The sequence below is a fragment of the Amphiura filiformis genome, chromosome 12 (genome assembly GCF_039555335.1).
Source record: "Amphiura filiformis chromosome 12, Afil_fr2py, whole genome shotgun sequence".
NCBI classification, from domain to species: Eukaryota; Metazoa; Echinodermata; class Ophiuroidea; order Amphilepidida; family Amphiuridae; genus Amphiura; species Amphiura filiformis.
Window position 1 is genome coordinate 29,594,011 of NC_092639.1, and position 20,676 is coordinate 29,614,686.

The following is a 20,676-nucleotide window of genomic DNA, read 5'->3' on the forward strand; positions in this document are numbered from 1 at the left end:
ACGACAATCACAGTTTCCTGGTGTGAAAACTAATTGAGCCAATTACCGGTCCCAGCTAGTTACATTTTATGTGATTTTTCATAGACTGAATGGAGTATAGTTTTATTCTTTTCAATAAAACCATGAAGATAATGACAGCAGTTCAAGACTGTCTGTGTAGCCTTTGATATTTATGAGAATCAACTTTCATTCACCCAATATTGCAATATTGCCTCCTACTTCAAAGGACTAGCATATATGGAGCAACTTTATCATCACTGCTGCCACCGAACCATAATCCCAACCCTAACCCTTAATCCTTCCCATACCCCTAATTTTTTTATTCGAACCCTAATTCTAACTCTTATTCTAATCTCTTTAGGCAGCAGCAGTGATAATTTATGTTAACCAAACTGACGATAATTTTAAAACTTGCTTTCACGTAACGCTATTTTTTCCAACAATATATCTTTTTTCGTCCGTGTCTACTGTCCTAATTGATATATATGCACTCACCTTCATAACTAAAAGTTTTGATGTCTGGTGTCCCTGGAAGTACATCAGATCATGGAAACTCATGTCTGTTGGAAATGCTGCAAAAACCAGTACTATTGCATCTTTTTGTCTATCTACTATTGGACTTGGATTCATGGTCCTGTGCATAGAGTAAAAAAAAAACCAAAACCAGAAAAGTAGATATAATGTATAGGTGGAACAGTCATTACACAAATCTTGATACTCATTTAAGGGGGTACTACACCCTGCCCAAATTTGTGCCTATTTTTGCATTTTTCTTAAAAATTATAGTGCATTGGGGACAAGTAAGATATGTATATTATAGGGGCAAGGACTACAAGTACTGCACTGTAAATTTTATTTCAGCACATACAACAGTTGTGGTGTTACAGTCAAAAATGAGGGAAAACCAATATTTGATCAATAAATCAATAACTACTTGCTTTGAGTTGCTGAATTTTCAGTACAGTAGTTGTAGTCCTTACCCCTATAATATACATATCTTACTTGTCACCAATGTGATATAATTTTTGAGAAAAATGCAAAAATAGGCAGGGGTGTAGTACCCCCTTAAGTAGCCCTACTAGTATAGGGCCGTTTGACTGTCATGATCCAAAACCCTGCTATATCATAAAACCTGACTATATCCAGAGAACTGCTAAACCCAGTGACGGCTTCCCCAGAACTTTTTTTCGGGTGGAGCGGTCACTGGGTTTTAGTGGTTCTCGGATATATAGTGTGTTTAAAAGGCCCTATAGTAGGGCTACATTTAAGGTGCTTATTAAAATGCCAATATGCAGGAACGTGTCAGGAATGCCCTCTTCTGTGAAAAGAATTGCTCTGCTCATGGCATTCAATCCTGGGTATTATGCAATGCATTGTTTATACACAGGATTTGTGCTTCCATCCTGTGTATGGAATTTCAGTTAAAAAGACTAAGTTAAGAAGACATTAATACAGAATTGTAACCGATTATTACTGCCCTTCAGAATGAATGCCTGATGCATACGTTACTCAACACAGGAGGTCCAAATTTGTGTTGAAAAATAACTAAATATGGTTATCTTTTGAAACATTTTAAAGCTCATTTGCTCAAAGTCCCATTTTTCCTAGACTATGCCATAGTCGAATTTTATTAAAAATATGTTATTATTAGTCATGATGAACCCATTTCGTTGAACTCAAAATTATACTTATGTTTATTAAAATTAAAGTATTCAATAGTAAAATGGTCATAAAGAGTTAAAAATATCAGATGATTAGTGACAATAAAAGTAATTGAATGCAACATTATCTTGCATAATTATAATGGCTCACTTTAATACTGAACAATTCTGATTTTGGAATCTACCAGTTTATTGATAGCGAACCCGAAAATTCGACTATGGACTTTGAATTGTAATTACCCACAAGTACGCGCTAGATGTTTGATGAGAGATTAACTTTCGTGTCAACACAAAAGCGCCGCAAATACCACAGACAGTTGTGTACGGTGTAGTTAATAGCAATGGCGCGGGCCCAGAAGATTTAAACCATAGCGAGATATGGGCGACCAATCAAAAGGCAGATCCATTTAAAGATGCATTACATCATGGCCAATTTTAGTTAGGCCAGAAATTGGCCTAACTCTCCATAGAGTCCCGTATTAAAAATCTTAACCGCAAGGCAAAGTCAGTAGTCTAATTGGGAAGCTAACAAAGAGAGAGAGTAGGGTGACTGAAAAGATCAGATGTGAAAATCTATCAATTGTGCACACATTAATTAAATCAGAGTTTTAAGCTTAAATACAATATCCAGAGTATGCACAATGGGCAAGTGGACTACGGGGTAGTCTACATTTTTGCGGGCACTGTGTGCAGAAATTGGGTATTCAAATACATCAAATAAATACTAAATATATAGTCCTAGAAATATGGATGATCTTAAATGATATGGATCCCTGTTTTTGGCAAATGTTCCATCAAAAAATAATTCAAGTAGCAAGATCCAAGCTGTATTTCAGAAACTGGATTCAAGCTCCCTGCCCACTGCTTAGTTACACGCCTAGGAATATATATATAACAGGCCTTCTCAACTGGCGGCGCGCGCGCCACTTGTGGCACATGGAGTCAGTCAAAGTGACGCACGGTAATTTTAACCATTTTTTCACATAAATCTTGAACAAACAATGGGTGAAAATACCCAAATTGGGCCTTTAAAAACCTTAAAATTCCATGAGCTTCCAGCGCCCCCTGGATCCCCGATAAAGCACCACTGCACCTTAACCGCTATGCATACACACTACCTCGCAGAGTCCTCCCTTGACATGTTGGCACTTCAAGATCACTAAAGTTTTTCAGTTGGCACTTCAAATAAACTAGTTGAGAAGGCCCGATATATAATTATTGTTTTACCTGAATCCATTAACACTAGCTATGAGTCTGATTTTCTCCCATTCTATTTTGATTCCTTTTCGTATGCCTCTCCGTAAGGTGATCATCATCGTTCCATAGTCCTTCACGCCATCAAACCTGGCTTCACAAAATACTAAGAATGTGTCTTTATAGTAGACTATTGCAGGAATTCTGTGGAAAGAGGAAAAGTCATCAATGACATGGCAGTTTATATGAATTAAAAATAGGAAGTAAACACAAGATATTATTGAGATTGCTATGTGTACCACAATGGTCCATAGAACAGTGCAAGTGGTATACCACCATTTGAGCTGAAGTAACCACTTTTTCTCAGGACCTAAAATGCTACTGAGGTTATGACAAAATAACTTTGATGGAGTAAAGTGGGGGATGATGCAAGCTGTCAATCAGATTCAGATCAAGAGTCACATTGTCATGAAATGCTAGTAGATATAGTTTTTAGTGTGTTTTTGATCATTGATTAATATTTGATATTTTTTTGCATTTAGATATTGTTTGTTGTAGTACTAATTTTGTAGGTCAATTATTTATTGGTGGTATTTGCTGAGGGTGATGGGTGTGAATGTGTGTTGCAGTTGTGTTAATGCATGGAAGAAAGAGATAAGAAGGAACCACAACGAACGCATTCACTTTGTCCACTCCCTTTACCGACATTTAATTGACATTGTTATTCATGAGGATTTACTTTGATCAATACCCGCGTTAAATAGGTGATTGGTATTGTATTCCATGTATTTGCATGTCTTCTGGAGCGTGTGTGAAGGATGATTTGAACTAATGACCTTCCGTGCAAGCACCCTATAGGATTTTCTTTGGTGACGTGATCATCGGTCATTGATGGCCTACATCTTTTTCTTCCATTTTGCCCAGTTTTTCCGAACTTTGATGACTTTTTTCTCAGAGTTGGCAGTCTTTGGCACTGAAACGAGTTAGCTAGTTACGATTATACACATATAAACTATTAAATTAAACAGGTTTTATGTACGGACTCAACCGAACATTGTGCATTATTTAAGAACAATTTACATCTATTTTTCATCGAAAAAGTCACCAAAATCTTACCTTATTTGCTAAAGATGAAACTCAGCAAAAAAACGGCCGATTTTGATTACCTTTTCGATGTTTTATAGGACATTTTCTACACAACACGATCAAGAAAACAGTTTGACTGTAGATCCCAAAACAAAGCTACTATACATGTTCAGAGCATCAGTGAAATTCCATAATCTTACTTCTGGGTAGCGTTTGTTTGTTCGTGGATGGGTTTGTTATAAATTTTTCCAGTAATGATTTTGCCAAGCATCGATCGCGGTAAATGGATCATACATGAAAGTAAGTACCATTGATAGCTTTTCTTTTCATGCGTCAATAGATAAGCGGATTAAAACTTGGCCGATCGAAGTCGTTGTGGTTCCTTCTCATCTCTTTCTTCCATGGTTAATGTGAGTGGCAGCTTGTATGAGCGAGCAAGGAAGGTTATTTGCATTTGAAGTGTCTTTGTTTAAAAATATTGTCAATTTAAAATATAAACAAGTACCGTCGGATCCGTAGCGGTCGCTGCGGGACAAGGAATTCAATTTTGCAGTGTTGGTGTCTTTGAAGCAGGTTCAAGTTTGACCCCTATTTTGACCTGTAACCCCTCTGTGAGCTTAACCTTTGAAGGGCGCTCATCTTAAAATAATGCCAGAAAGGGTATTTCCATCCACACCAAAAAAAAAAAAATCAAAATTTGAAAAATTGTGTTCGGAAACCAATATTGGACACTTTTGATGTCCAAACGAATTAAGAGAAAAAAGCGTCCTGACATCAAAAGTGTTGAAACTCGATTTCGGACACTTTTGATTTCCAAACAATTTTCGGGAAAAAGCGTCTTGACATCGAAAGTGTTCGGACACGATTCGGACACTTTTGATGTCAAACGATTTTCGGGAAAAAAGCGGCTTGACATCAAAAGTGTTCGGAAACCGATTTCGGACACTTTTGATGTCCAAACGATTTTCGGGAAAAAGCGTCTTGACATCAAAAGTGTTCGAAACCGATTTCAGACACTTTTGATGTCCAAACAATTTTCGGGGAAAAAGCGTCTTGACATCAAAAGTGTCCGGAAACCGATTTTGGACACTTTTGATGTCCAAACGATTTTCGGGGAAAAAGCATCTTGACATCAAAAGTGTCGGAAACCGATTTCAGACACTTTTGATGTCCAAACCATTTTCGGGAAAAAAGCATCTTGACATCAAAAGTGTTCGGAAACCGATTTCGGACACTTTTGATGTCCAAACGATTTTCGGGGAAAAAGCATCTTGACATCAAAAGTGTTCGAAAACCGATTTCGGTCACTTTTGATGTCCAAACGATTTTCGGGAAAAAGCGTCTTGACATCAAAAGTGTTCGGAAACCGATTTCGGACACTTTTGATGTCCAAACGATTTTCGGGAAAAAAGCGTCTTGACATCAAAAGTGTTCGGAAACCGATTTCGGACACTTTTGATATCCAAACGATTTTCGGGGGAAAAGCATCTTGACATCAAAAGTGTTCGGAAACCGATTTCGGACACTTTTGATGTCAAACGATTTTCGGGAAAAAGCGTCTTGACATCAAAAGTGTTCGGAAACCGATTTCGGACACTTTTGATGTCAAACGATTTTCGGGAAAAAGCGTCTTGACATCGAAAGTGTTCGAAACCGATTTTCGGGAAAAAGCGTCTTGACATCGAAAGTGTTCGAAACCGATTTCGGACACTTTTGATGTCCAAACGATTTTCGGGAAAAAAGCGTCTTGACATCGAAAGTGTTCGGAAACCGATTTCGGACACTTTTGATGTCCAAACGATTTTCGGGAAAAAGCGTCTTGACATCGAAAGTGTTCGAAACCGATTTCGGACACTTTTGATGTCAAACGATTTTCGGAAAAAAGCGTCTTGACATCGAAAGTGTTCGGAAACCGATTTCGGACACTTTTGATGTCCAAACGATTTTCGGAAAAAAGCGTCTTGACATCGAAAGTGTTCGGAAACCGATTTCGGACACTTTTGATGTCCAAACGATTTTCGGAAAAAAGCGTCTTGACATCGAAAGTGTTCGGAAACCGATTTCGGACACTTTTGATGTCCAAACGATTTTCGGGGAAAAAGCGTCTTGACATCAAAAGTGTTCGGAAACCGATTTCGGACACTTTTGATGTCCAAACGATTTTCGGGAAAAAAGCATCTTGACATCAAAAGTGTTCGGAAACCAATTTCGGACACTTTTGATGTCAAACGATTTTCGGAAAAAGCGTCTTGACATCGAAAGTGTTCGAAACCGATTTCGGACACTTTTGATGTCCACGATTTTCGGGAAAAAGCGCCTTGACATCAAGTGTTAAATCCCTAATTTCCCTTAATTCTTGTCAATTTCCTTAATTCACCAGAATTTCCCTTAATTCTCTTCAATTTCCCTTAACTTCCCTCAATGTTCCCAATTTCCCCTCAATTTCCCAAATTTCCCTTAACTGCCCTCTATTTTCCCAAAAATTTCCCTTGATTCCCCTTAATTGCCCCTTCCCCCTCACCAAGTACCATAGCCATGCGACAAGCGATGTTGACGTAACAGCATTTTTAGAAATTGTTGAAAATCGTGTAATGCCCCTTTAATGACCTAATTAGCATATTTAGGGACAAAACTCTTTTCCAGTATGGGGCGGTATAGGCCCTCCCCCTCACCAAGTACCATAGCCATCGACAAGCGATGTTGACGTAACAGCATCTTTTAGCGTTTGTTACTAACGGACGGACGGACGGACGGACTAACGGAGAGACATGGTGACTTATAGAGCTGCTACCCGCAGCTAACCGCAGCTAAAAATATATGCCATTTATTATTTAGCTTATGTATTTTTATCTGTGCAACATGTAATTCAGCCTTTGGCTGCAAAATGAATTTTTCTAATAAACCTTGAATGAATAAACTTTGAATGAAGATCACCCACCTTTAACACAATAGACATTGAGGAGAATCCCGGGAAAGTGAGAAAGTGAAAACATTTTCTCCTTTTAAAAGAAAAACATACGATCACTTTTACTGTGCCTATATAAAGTGATAAAATAATGTGTTCTTTATAACTCTAGAAACAGAGAATTTTAAAAATCGACTTTGCAGGGAAAAGCGTGTGAATTTGGGCTATTTAAAGCCTCAAAACAGGCTGAAAATAAAAGTACGGTAATTTGGGAGTGCAAGAAGCAGGATTTCCTGCAATTACATGAATTCTACATTACCTGTAGAAATGATCAACCCAGCCCTATAAATGTTATTCTAGTACCACATGTATTAAAATTTGATATCACCTGGGTAGGAACATGATTTGATAAAAGCTACTTCTTTCAGTTGATAGTACAGAAGCATAACTGAAAATATGTTAAGGGGGTACTACACCCCTGTGGTAAATTTGTGACTATTTTTGCATTTGTCTCAAAAACTAATAACACACTGGTAACAAAAGTTATATATATTATTGGGGCAAGGAATCCAATTACTACACTGAAATTTCAGCGACTCAAGACAAGCGGTTCAGTATATATGATAGAAAATGAGGGACATCCTTGCGGTACCTTATTTCTTATCATAAAAAAGCGAACCGCTTGTCTTAGGTCACTGAAATTCCAGTGTAGTAATTGGATTCCTTCCAATAATATATACATAACTTTTGTTACCAATGCATGTTATTAGTTCTTGAGAAAAATGCAAAAATAGACACAAATTTATCGAGGGGTGTAGTACCCCTTAAATAGATTGAACCAAAAAGTCACATTATTTACATGTAATTTTGCTAACATCTGCTAATTTATAACAGTTTCCTTTCAGATCTAAGCTCTTCACTGAGACAATTATTTGGACTATTTTTGTTCCAAACCAATCAATTTCACTTTCAAAGATTTTCTAAAAATAGTATGTGTTCATGTACAATGTATGTTGAAATCACCATATATGACATGACATGTGGCATATAGTGTGCGGCATGCCTACATCCTTATTTGGAACCCTTGCCCCCTGCATGTACTTTGAACATCGCTTGGGGCTAATCATGTCATCATTACATGTAGTTCTATAGCGATCTTTAGACCTACAGTTGTCTGGCTTCATTTTCAACTGTCTCTTTTTTCTATTTTGGGCTTACTCATGCTATCTTTTAGTGATTATAGTACTCCACTGTCTACATTGTAGTGAATAATGACATGTATTGCAAGGTCTCCCCACACATGCACACACACACAGCATGTTATACACCAGGCACAAAAAGAAACTCATCAGTTATAGTCATCCTTGCTGTTCTACAACCTGATAATTTTGGATTATTCTGAAATATACATTTTGTTTAGTGGACTTTGCGTTCTCATTTGACACCCTGTTCTTCAAAATCGAGTAAGAATTGACCAAGATATGCGCCTCCAAACCCTCGAACCCCAAAATTAAAAGTTGCAATTTTAACAATTCAATTGTGCCTGTTTCAATGTGTGCTTTATTGATTGGCAGGTGGTGCTTGTTTGCAATACAATGACGCGTTCCCATTGAAAATTGTTGAAATTGCAACTTTTGATATCTTGGTCAATTCTTGTTTGATTTTCACGAACAGTGTGTCAAATGAGAAAGCAAAGTCTAATTAACAAAATTTACATTTCAGAATAATCCAAAATTATCAGGTTGTTGAACAACAAAGATGACTATTATAAGAGACAAGTTTCTTTTTGTGCCTGGTGTATAAGCTTTTATATAACTTTTACAAATTAAACCTACCTTGGTCTAAAGGGTGGATATGGCAATCCTTTGAAGTCCTCATCTTCAAATAAAGCTGTGAAAAAAAGCCAATTTGTTTGTTATTTTTGTAAAATACTAAGAAACTTTTTCTGTTACTTTTGTATTTTGCAACTAATTCAAATCAATATTATAAACATATATTTCTATGTATTTTTGGTCTGCAGTGTATATGTAAGATTCCTATTAGGGCTGCCAGCACAGGTACACTGATACTGTGTAGTACCAGTGCAGTACCACTACTAGTGGGTCCTGATGTGCAGTAGCAGTGTTGGTTGGTACTATATAGGTACAATGTATTTTGTGTGCACCAGTCAGGTACCTTGGCGACAATATACCTGTGCAGGCGGCCGCATAAAGAATTTAGTGTATAAGGTAGTTCAACATGTTCTAGCAGGAAAAGCAAATTAAAATAACTAGGGCTGTTGCCTAGAACTATTGGCACATATACATGCAGATGTTGTAGGAATTTCATCTGATCTACTAAAATCAATATATCCCAGGGCAAGCCTTTCATAAAGTTTTTTTCTTTTTTTGAGATGAAAAAATTTGCTTTCCATGGATACCAAAATTTTGACTGGGTTAAGTGGGAGGGGGTAGCCATGGGCATCATCCATTGCCCTGAAAATTTATCCTGATAACTGCCAACATCCCAAATCCGTCTATAACCGCCTGACCATCAAACTGCAATGTGATATAATGTGCTTGATTGGGCTAAATCACAATATGGCAGCTAATGATCGATATCCAATGAAACTGTGTTTTAATATGCATTTAGGTGCATCTAATTGTTAAAAAATTTAATACTAGAATTAATGAAAATTAATATTAAAATTACTTAAAATTAATATTTAATTAAAAAGATTACTAAAAATAACTCAATTTAATTAAAATTAAAATTAATTAAATTTCCTTAATATTAAATTATGTAACCACTACTATAAACTGGTATTATCGTGGACTTGTAGCGGATGCATTTTTCATACCGTCCAAGTTAAGATCTGAGCTTTATCAGTAATTGATGTTGTTGAAGACATGGTGAAATATTACATCGTGATAGTGAAAAGAAGACGTGGATTGATAACATCAAAGACTGGACTGGATTGAACTTTGACCAGGGGCGGATTTAGAGGGGGGGGGCGCACGCCCCCTCTATTTTTTGCAGATTGGCGCCTGACTCTGTGTATTTTTGCAGAACGGCGCCCCCTCTATTGATAATTCTTGGATCCGCCCCTGTTGACCAGCTCATACCAACAGCTGAGGACAGAGAACTTTGGAAATTATGCATCTCTAAAGCCATCACTATGTCGCCCCAACGGCCTCCTAGCTATGGGATAGATATATGCAGACAGGGGAGGGGGTAAGACTGACTGTAGGCCATCTCAGCTTGCACCTGCAGTGCATCCACCACTCAAAATATTGGACCTACCCATCGTTCTATTCTCCAATTCATATATAGTCAGAGATAAAATACTAGATTGCAGCTGATGTCACCTGTCAATCAAACTGGTTGATCCTTCATGTAATTATTTCGTGTAAGCTAATCCTAACCCTAAACTAACCCTAACCCTAATTTCGTGTATAATTACATGAAGGAGTAACCCAAACTCAGCAAGTTTGTTTATGATTTGTCATGAATTGAAATTTTTGAACGCAGCAATAAAATAGCATGCCCTATGTTTAGTTTTTCACCTTCAAACATACAAACCATCTCAAAAGTCAAGTCTTAGTAACAGGAAAACTTTCTTTCCTGAAAGCACCATGTAATCAATGCCTACAAAAGTTGCTTTTTGCCTTGAAAAAGTACCGATATTGTTCACCATTTTCTGCGATTCCTTTTATTCGATGCAGGCACAATAAAGAATTATCCAATCAGTGGGAAGTTTGATTGACAGAATCATCAGATGCAAACTAGTTTCTTTCTCTCCAACTTTTATCATACTTACATTGCTCTCCAGTGTGAAAGTAGTTTTTCTCCACGTCCAACTTGGCAGCTTTCTTTAGTGCAGTCAAAGACTCACGATCCAACTCATATCTACTGGAAATCCAGCTCACCTTCTGCCCTTGAGTTTTATTTTGTAACATTTCAGATGCACAGTGGTCTACTGGATGAAAGGAAAGGGGGGAAAATCCACACAAAAAGAATCATGTAAATTGTGTTAGTAAAAAGAAATTTACATTTAATAGAAAGTTGATCTGTTGAGTTTACAAATGTAGGTTTTTTGTAGGTGTTAGATAAGATTATGATACAAATGTACTAAATTTCTTGACTTCTTCAAACAGGTGAATTAGATTTTCATTTTTTTACAGAAAAGCCAGACCACCCCTGCACTGAAAGATATGTTTGTTTGGTTAGGGTAGGGGTTAGGATGAAACAAACTTTGGTTGTTCTCGATCCCCCTGTCGATCGGAATTATATTTTTACTTCCCAACATGTACACGTATGTGACCGGTTATGACTCAATCGGGGGTTCTGCTCAAAAAGTCCGATTGCAGGGATGTGTTGTGTGTAACAACATTCATGTGGTGTGTGTGTAAGAACATGTACACTCAGGCATGAGAATGACTTTTTTGAAAACTGCCTGAAAAAGTGTGTGAATTCGACCTTAAAGGCCCAATAACAGGCTGAAAAAAAATGTGTAAATTTGGACAACAAAACTACATGTACCTGAATTCAGGCAAAAGCCTGAAAATTTATACTCTACATTTTTTGTACAAATTGACATTATAAACATGATCTATATCTGCCCATTTACATTGCATACACTGCAAGCCTGATTGAAGACACAGATGTCCAGGATTACTCAGCAAAAGTAGGTCACAAGATCTTTCTGATGTAATGTGCCTTGAAAATGTTGTGTTCAATTTATAATGTGCCAATATGGTAAGCAAATTGCTATGTTTTGGGCTGGCTCAAGAAGCAGGGATGGTGGAGGAAAAGTTTGATCTTGACTTTAGAATTACGATTGGAGGTTAATAATGGAGTATTTAGGCTTGACAAGATGTACTGCTACTATATACCCTCCATCCTCACTCCCCAGTCGACTGTGTGGAGACTACGGAGAGCCTTACATAGCTTTTCAAAAGTGAAATTTGTACATGTAGAGGATGACACAAGATTTTTTTCCTAGTGAAAAGAAAAACTATTTCTGTAAAAATAAATATTAATTGTATTTTGCAAAGTTGTAAAATATCATGACTAAAATTTTATAATTTTCTCCATTAATTTATCTCAATGCATGTATTCTCCAAAAACTGATCATAAATTTGGTTTTAAATAATATTGCCACTTTGATAAAACAGCCATAATCACTAATGTAATAGGATTTGTAGACTAAATTATAATTTGATCTACCATACATGTACAAAGTGGATTTTTTTTATATCCAAGCTGGATGCATTGTCAGGCCATATGGTCATAGTTTTAACCACCTGGATAAAGCCATATTAATTGTTCATCTCACACATGCGTTTATAAAACCATGCAGTGATGCACGCTATACAACTGGAAAACTAGAAATTCCAAATTATTTCCAGTTTTTAAATTTCCTATTCATGCCCACCAAAATGGGAAAACTATGAATGCCTGATTGCAAAGCCCCAGTACTTCAGTAAAAGCAGCTTGTCTCCTTTTAAGTCTCCAATACAACATGCGTTTGTTCAAACCGGTTAAGCCACAAATTGCCTAAAACTTTATAGCTAAATTTAGTACAATTACTGAATAGGGCGCAACTTGCTAGACTTGAGTCCAGTCCTCGTTTACGGAGTTTAGGGTTAGGGTTTAGGGTAGGGGTAGGGCAGTCTTGTAATAAGATTTGTAAAGTTGCACCCTAAATTTATTAAAAAATAAATAAAACAAAAGCAAAATAAAAACCGCATTCTGCGTTAACACTGCAATGTCTGATGAGCTTTGAGACAAACAATTTAATAATTAATACGACCTATAATGAACCAGTAGAGCCCATTCTGATTCTGCAAACCAAGTTCAGGAGAACTGCTGTTGATTCTCTGTTGAATTTCAATCCTTGAGCACTTTAGAAATTCTGTCCCTGGGTCTCCCTTCGGATTTACCACCTGCCTGCCCCTCCTGAAACTTACCCTTTAATCTCCCTTCTACTCCTTCCCCAGTCAGCCTTGACTTGAGTCTGTGCATGCTATCGAGTGAAGCCGTCCTCAATAACGGAAATGTCAGATTCAGATCCAAAGTGGAGTTGACGAAAAAGTACACAAGACCCACTGTTGTAATCATCATCCCCAAGAGGAACATTCGCTTTATTTTTGCCATTCCCATGATTCTTTTTTTTTTGGCTGATAACGTCCTGTGATGTCTTGATGCGCTTATTATTTATATGAACTGCTTTAATAGTAGTTTCCCTCTGTTGTCATAACCAGATGAGGATGCCATGCAATGCTGCCCTAATATGCCATACAAAGCTGCGCTATGGCATTCAATGCTGCTCTATGCCATACAATGCTGCCCGATACCATACAAAGCTGCGCTATGGCATTCAATGCTGCTCTATGCCATACAATGCTGCCCGATACCATACAAAGCTGCGCTATGGCATTCAATGCTGCTCTATGCCACACAATGCTGCCCGATACCATACAAAGCTGCGCTATGGCATTCAATGCTGCTCTATCCCATACAATGCTGCCCGATACCATACAAAGCTGCGCTATGGCATTCAATGCTGCTGTATGCCATACAATGCCGCCCTCTTTTGTGTTGTACTTGTTTCACGTCTCCTACCACAAAATATGCAGCTGCATCAACTTCAAATATAGTCACAGACCATTTTATAACCACTGTTAATTGCTGCTATTTCACATTGTTTGGAGTACAAAAATGCACAATACGTTGAACCTGGATCAATCCGGAACTGCAGACATCATTTGATGCAATAAAACAGCTAAGTCATGTAATCAGCGTCCTGAAAATAAACATAAATGGAAGACTTTAAAATTAATTTTTTAGTGAATCGGTCACCAATCTTTGCAGTGTTTTTTGGGGACCTGAGAGCACATCAGACACACCAAATTGCATTCAGAATACGAGGTATGTTCTTCTGATATCAAATAATTTTGAAATTTGCGATATAATACAAAATTTATGGCAAAGTACAAATGACCATACGGGGACGTGCCGCAAATATGGGTAGCATTTTCAGCCTCTTGGTATATCAATGACCCCTTTTTCAATGCCTATTTTGGTATATGAATGGGTCCTTTTTTCAAAATTTTCTCAATTTTTTCGGAAAATACCCCAATTTTTCGTTAATTTAGCCAACATTTTCAAAATTTCCCCAAAATTTTGGAAAAATTTGTTGCAATTTGGGTTACAGTTGGCCGAAAATTTTGACTTTTGGTATATCAATGGGTCCAATTTCTTGAAAAATTGGTATATTTATGGGTCCACTTTCAAATTCTCAGCGTGCACGCACGTCCCTACCAAAACCAAACTTGAGTACCCCCGGGAGTGGTGGGCACCAAAACGGAGTGGTAGGCTCTGCTGCTCACCACTGCCAACTGTAGCTACAACCCTGACCATTGACACATTTTAATGATTAAAAATTGATATTTTTGAAATTCAACAGTCGAGGCCTCAAACTAAATTGTATAAATCTAATGATTTATAAAGTGTGTGTAGCTGAAAAGTCATCCATCATATGAATATTTTGACCTTTCGTAATTTAAGATATAGATTTTTTTCCCCAAAACACCACAAAATGTAGGTCTTTTTGGGAAAAAATGTATCGTATATCTTTATATGAAATTTCAATTGGTCGGCTATGATGATTGCATGTGCGGTTCTTACATTATGCAGACTGGCAGACTGCAGACTGGCAGACTGGATTGTTGCATGTTCATGAAATACTTTCCATCATTATGAAACTGTTATTTTTTTACAACAGTTGCTGTGTAAACAGGTAGGCCTACATCCCAATGTCATACTTAATAATTGTATGTATTCAATTCAATTTTAACAAAATACCCCTATTGTATTGAGCAATACATTGGTTGACCCTCATGCTAGGAATTCATCCTCTTGTGATCCTAATATTATAGTGGTGTATGTATTGAGCAATATAATGGGTTGACCCTCATGCTAGGAATGATCCTAATATTATAATAGTGGTGTATTTGGGCATGGGGGTAAGTTTTGTTTGAAAGATAATATATAGTGTCACTAGGGTCCACAAGATGCTCATCTTTCAGGGGCACAGTTCTTTAACCCCAATACATTTGTACAGTATTCATTGAATGACCTTTCAAAATATGGGGATAAAAACTCATACTCTGCAACTTCAGGTCAAATTTTGCATTATGATTGTTTAATTCAGGTTATTGGACTATGCCATAGTGACTTGTGGTCCATAGTGTGTGGTGGCCTAGATTTATGAAAAATAGGATGGAAAGTGGTAGTCAAATCTTAGTGTTAGTGACCCTACAGACTTTTTATTCGATGTAAAATATTTGATGTAACATCTACGGTATTTAATCTATTCCCATTCTATTTCCAGTAATGTTTAAGGGCTGTGCAATAATTATGAGCCCCCCCCCCCTAAAATTTCAAAACGGCTCGCTAAAATTGCTTGCCCCATCTCGGCCCACCAAAAATTCTTTGCTCCCCCTGCACATGCCAAATTTTAGGGAGCCCAATTTACAAACCTTAAATGGTCTTGATAAATGTTGCGAGCGCAGTGAGCAGGAAAATTTGCATATTACAGCGTTTCAGTACCGTTTTCCTAAGGCTTTTTAGCGCGTTTTATTTAAAAGGCGCCCCATGAATGTGTGCCAAAAATCGCTTGCTCCCCACTCTTGGCTTGCCAAAATTGCTTACCCTCCCCCTTCGGCTCGCCAAAATATTTTGCCCCCCACCAAATTTTACCCTCCCGGGCTCATAATTATTGCACAGCCCCTTAAGTTCTAACGAATGTTTGATGACGTAAAATCGACAATATATTTCTACCAGATATTATATGTAACATATTATCGATTTTACATCAGACATTTTTTGTCTCACATAGGGTCCTTCACACCAATTTTTATGAACCTGCAACAATCTGTGGCAATTTGAGCCTGTATGACCCTGATATGACCTTGATAATTTTTGTCCAGCATAGGGGTAGTTCTAACCTGACACTAGTATACAAAATGGTATTATTTTGATACTAGTCTCATACTTCCATGCCATGGTCTCATATATTCTAACCCAGTCTGCATAATATGAAGCCAAAGTTACTAAAGAAACCTCAGAGAAAGATTTACTGCTTTGATAAAGTAGAACCTCACATCTTACAATCTGAAGTGAGCAATTTTGTGCACGATTTCCTATTATCAAATCCTGATACAAGCTCAGTTGATACGAACTGGGAGACATTACGTGATAGCTTGTCAAAAATTGTTGACGAGAATGTTCCATCTAAACTGACAAAAGGTAAACACAATCTGCCTTGGATAACTCCTGAAGTGAAGCGTAAAATGAGGAAACGTGACAGAAAGTTCTCCAAAGCTCGTAAATCCAAAAACTCAAGTGACTGGAAGGATTATAGATCCTACCGGAACAATGTTACTAAGAGTGTTCGCAAAGCTCATCATGACTATGTGAATGATGTTATTGGTAAAAATATGAGCGAGAACCCAAAATCGTTCTGGTCCTATATAAAACTCACAAAAACTAAGAACCTGGGGGTTCCTACACTAAAAACTAGCCAAAAAATGTGCAGCACTAACTATGACAAGGCAGAAGCTCTTAATGCTCAGTTTCAAAGTGTGTTTAACCCCAAATTAAGCACCCAGATCGATGGCAAAGGCCCTTCGCCCTTTCCCTCTGTTCCTCACTTGACCATCGGTACAGAAGGGATAGCTAAACAACTGCTGAACCTAAATCCATCCAAGGCATGTGTCCCTGACGAGATGTCACCTAGATTTCTCAAAATTGTTGCCAATGAACTGGCTCCAGCATTAGCTTTTATGTTTCAACAATCGTATGACAAAGGAATTACACCTACACAGTGGCGTCAGGCATTAGTTACGGGGGATTCACAAAGGTGGTACAAAATCAGAACCTTCGAATTACCATCCTATATCCTTGACCTGCGTGTGTTGCAAGATTATGGAACATGTGGTACTAAGTCATGTTGCTAAACATCTCAGCTCGCATAAAATATTAATTGATGAACAACATGGATTTACGTGATCATTTATCAACTGTGACACAGCTCATTACCTCCGTTAATGACTGGACAGAAACAATCAATCGGAAAGGCCAAACTGATGTCATCCTACTCGATTTTAGTAAAGCTTTTGATAAAGTTTCGCACCAACATCTGTCTTCAAAATTAGAGTACTATGGCATCAGAAACAGCACCCTTGCATGGATAAATAGTTTCCTTTCAAACAGGAAACAAGCTGTCTCAGTTAATGGAACTCATTCCAACTGGGTTGATGTTACCTCAGGTGTCCCACGAGGGTCGGTCCTTGGACCGGTCTTATTTCTATTATACATCAATGATATTAAGGGAACGTTCATAAATACTTTGGTAGGGGGCTGGAAAATTTTGATTTGGTATGTCAAAACTTTTTGACCCCCCTCTGTCTGTATGTTAAACTTTTAGAACCCCCCTCTTTATGGACTGAAAACTTTTTGACCCCCCTTTTGTATACACCCAAACTTTTTACCCCCCCACACACACACACATAATGAAGGTATACTACTTAATATAATCCGCACTTGTTTCCACTATAAGTAATGCTTTATTTTACTAGTATAGTGGATTAAACTTATACAGTTTGAACCTTGTTACAAATTCAAGCAAATAGATCCATAATAAATTTATCATTTATCAGTGTCACTCTTACAGGCCTTATGTCTATAATAGGCCTAAATTGTCAGGACATCATAAAATATAAATAAATTGCTTTCAAATAAGGTCTCAAAAGTTATTGCACGGATGTATCATGGGTGTATCCAGCTTTCTTGGTGTGGGGGCAAATAAAATGTTGGGGCACAGACGAAAAACAATTGCAGTTGCTTTACATAGGCCTACATATATACCGGAGCTTTAAAAAAATGCTTTACTGGATGTGCGCGCATAGCGCGCAAAAATTTTGTATTTTACTCTATTTACACCTATGATGGGGATGAAAAGGGCTTTATTGTGACAATGTAATGCGGCGTAAGCGCTTTTTAAATTTATATTAACTTTTAGACCCCCCTTTATGGGTGTCAAAACTTTCTTGACCCCCCTTTTGCCATGTTAAAAACTTTTTGACCCCCCTTTTTTGGAAGGTCAAAACTTTTTGACCCCCTACAAATTTTCCAGCCCCCCCACCAAGGTATTTATGAGCGTTCCCTAACAAACAAATACAGTCAAAAATCAAGCTTTTTGCTGATGACAGCATATTGTACAGAGAGATAAAGAACTCAGATGACCAAGAAATCTTACAGAAAGATCTTGACTTCCTAGCTGAATGGTCTGGCAAGTGGTTAATGCAATTCATTGTCAAGAAGTGTGCAGTGCTAAACATCACACGCAAAGGAAACCCTGTATTATGTCAATACAATCTCCTTGGGGACAACTTGAATATAGTCCAACAACATGACTATCTAGGTGTTACTATTTACGCATAACCTGAAATGGAGCGACCACTGTACTAAAGTCATCAATAAAGCCAGCCGTACACTAGGTCTCCTGCGGAGAACTTTGTCCCCTGTTCAACTGATGTCAAAGACAAATCGTATCAAACACTTGTGAGACCACAAATCGAGTGCACTAAGTGAAGTTTGGAACCCGTGTACAACCACCAAAATCAATAGACTGGAACAGGTTCAAAGAAATGCAGCCAGATTTGTTTTCTCTGATTACCGCAGAGAAACACATACGTCACCTCTTGTAAACAAACTCAACTGGGACTCACTACATGTTAGACGACTAATACAACAGTCTTGCATGTTCTACAGGATCCAGTATGGACTAGTGCACATAACTCCCCCATCTTGTATTCAAAGGGCAACTCACATATCAGCAAGAACTGATCACCCATTGAAATTTGTCAACTTGCTCATTCCTACCATAAATGCATACAAATATGCATTCTACCCAAGAACCATTGCAGTTTGGAACAGGCTACCACCAGCAGCAGTTCTACACATCGCACCATCTGTGCCTGTTTTCAAGTGTTGCAGCGCCAGTAATAAGGGAGATGCAGCCTCTTCATGGACTACATATCCTTTAAATGAATTCGCACCTTGTATATAGCGCACCATTTTGTTTTTCGTTGGCTTATTTGGATTTGCTTCGCACCCTATGTTATTTTTTGAACGTCCACGGGCTGTAGAAGTCTGATGTACTTTTCATCCTAGTATAGATGAGATCAGCTTTTAAGGATTACACAACCAAGAACCAAGAACCGTTGCATGTTATGATGTGAAGCATGACACCATTTACATGTAGCCCAAAACATCATGGCCCTGTTCCTTCCTCACTAGGGCCATGAGTGCCATGGAGCCATACGTGCGTAAAAAGCAGGGCACTGTGAATTCACGTCATGGTGATGACGTCACACTGGCGGTATCTATTTATAGGAAGAATTCAAAACACGGCGACGATAACAGTCACAAGTCTGGACTTTTACATCCTCAAATGTGCTCAAAATTGACGAACATGCACCAAATATGTTTTGTTTAAGTCTCATCTTCATGTGAGGAATGGTAGGAAGTGGTATTTATGAGAAAAAGTGGTATTTTATGTATACCCTGGACCAGCTATGCTCAGGAGTCTCAGACCTTCGTACGGAGAAGCTAGAAGGACAGTGGAAATCGTAGTGACGGAGGTGTGAGTACCTCGGGCTAATTTACATGGTGTCATGCTTCAGCGAATCCGACTAGATTTTGAATGCAAATGCAAAGGTCTCTAGCCTCGAATGTGAAGCTATCGTTGAGCAAATTCGTGGCTAGGCTACGTACATGATCATGAGTCTGCAGGTCTGACACTGACAGTCAGAGCTCACAGAGCGACCGGCATGCATGATCATGATGATGATGATGCTCTATTCTTCTTGATATGATCGATACCGGCTTTTCGACTTCATTGACCTGTTGGTGGCTCGATATAAAATACTTCTAATGCTTTATTTCATGAATAAATTACAAAATTATCATGTTAAAAATGCAATGTATAATGTAATTTACCTATGTGCTTACCTTGCTTTTAGACTTTTCGCTTCCATCAGCGTAGAAAACGGAATAAAAATAGCCGGATTTTCGGTCTTCCCGACGTGATCGTGAGTGGGCATTAAAATTCGTGTCAACAATAGACTTCATCGCATACTTTATATTATGAAATTGCAGTACATAGACTTTTAAATACGAGAAGTTCATACTTTAAAGACTGTAGAAAAGGCTAGCTTCTATATTTGTAGGATAAGTATAAAATTTAATACTGTTTACGCATAAATATTAGAATGTACTTCAATATGGCTATTAAAAAGTACAAAATATACTTAGGCTGTAATTAGCCTACTTTACCAGTCGCGTCGCGTGGTGTATGATTCGTAGCTAAAAAAACCTTCAAAAGGGAAATACGTACATGTATCCAAGAGTTAGGGACCGTTCACAAACACTTGTAAGGGGGGGGCCTGATGCAAAAGGGGGGGCCCTGACAAATTTTGACCCTCCTAAGGGGGGCCCTGAAAAAATGACCACAAATTTTCCTGAAAAAATTGCGATAAAATTTTTTTTGCATCAGGCCCCCACAAGTGTTTGTGAACGGTCCCTTATTTGAGGATGCAATTGGGGAGGGGGGTCTTAGTGGAAATGAGGGTACGGGCAATGTGCGGCAAATTCGGGGTGCATTTTATAGCCATTTCGGTTTTATTTCCTCAATTCCATGAAAATTGATTTAAGAAAGGGTAAACTACGGGGGGTTTTGAACCGAAACTTTCACGACAAGTTCGGCGGAATCTTTATTAG

The 20,676-nt window shown here is 38.0% G+C and overlaps 2 protein-coding genes across 3 annotated transcripts in view; one reads left to right on the forward strand and one right to left on the reverse strand.

Annotated features, from left to right (window-relative positions):
- LOC140166038 (sialidase-3-like) overlaps window positions 1-19,987 on the reverse strand; it is a 33,943-nt gene extending 13,956 nt beyond the window's left edge. The window contains exons 1-6 of one of the 2 annotated variants that reach the window (XM_072189413.1): window positions 19,909-19,987; window positions 12,798-13,633; window positions 10,646-10,801; window positions 8,682-8,736; window positions 2,889-3,059; window positions 496-634 (exon numbers count right to left, since the gene is read on the reverse strand). In XM_072189413.1, the coding sequence (XP_072045514.1) occupies window positions 496-634; window positions 2,889-3,059; window positions 8,682-8,736; window positions 10,646-10,801; window positions 12,798-12,990 (714 nt within the window). In that variant the 5' untranslated portion in view covers window positions 12,991-13,633; window positions 19,909-19,987. Of the gene's footprint in view, window positions 1-495; window positions 635-2,888; window positions 3,060-8,681; window positions 8,737-10,645; window positions 10,805-12,797; window positions 13,634-19,908 lie in introns of both variants that reach the window. The other variant, XM_072189412.1, reaches the window with a different exon arrangement.
- Window positions 1-20,676, forward strand: part of LOC140166041 (uncharacterized) — a 245,583-nt gene that overhangs the window by 96,416 nt on the left and 128,491 nt on the right. The window lies entirely within an intron of this gene.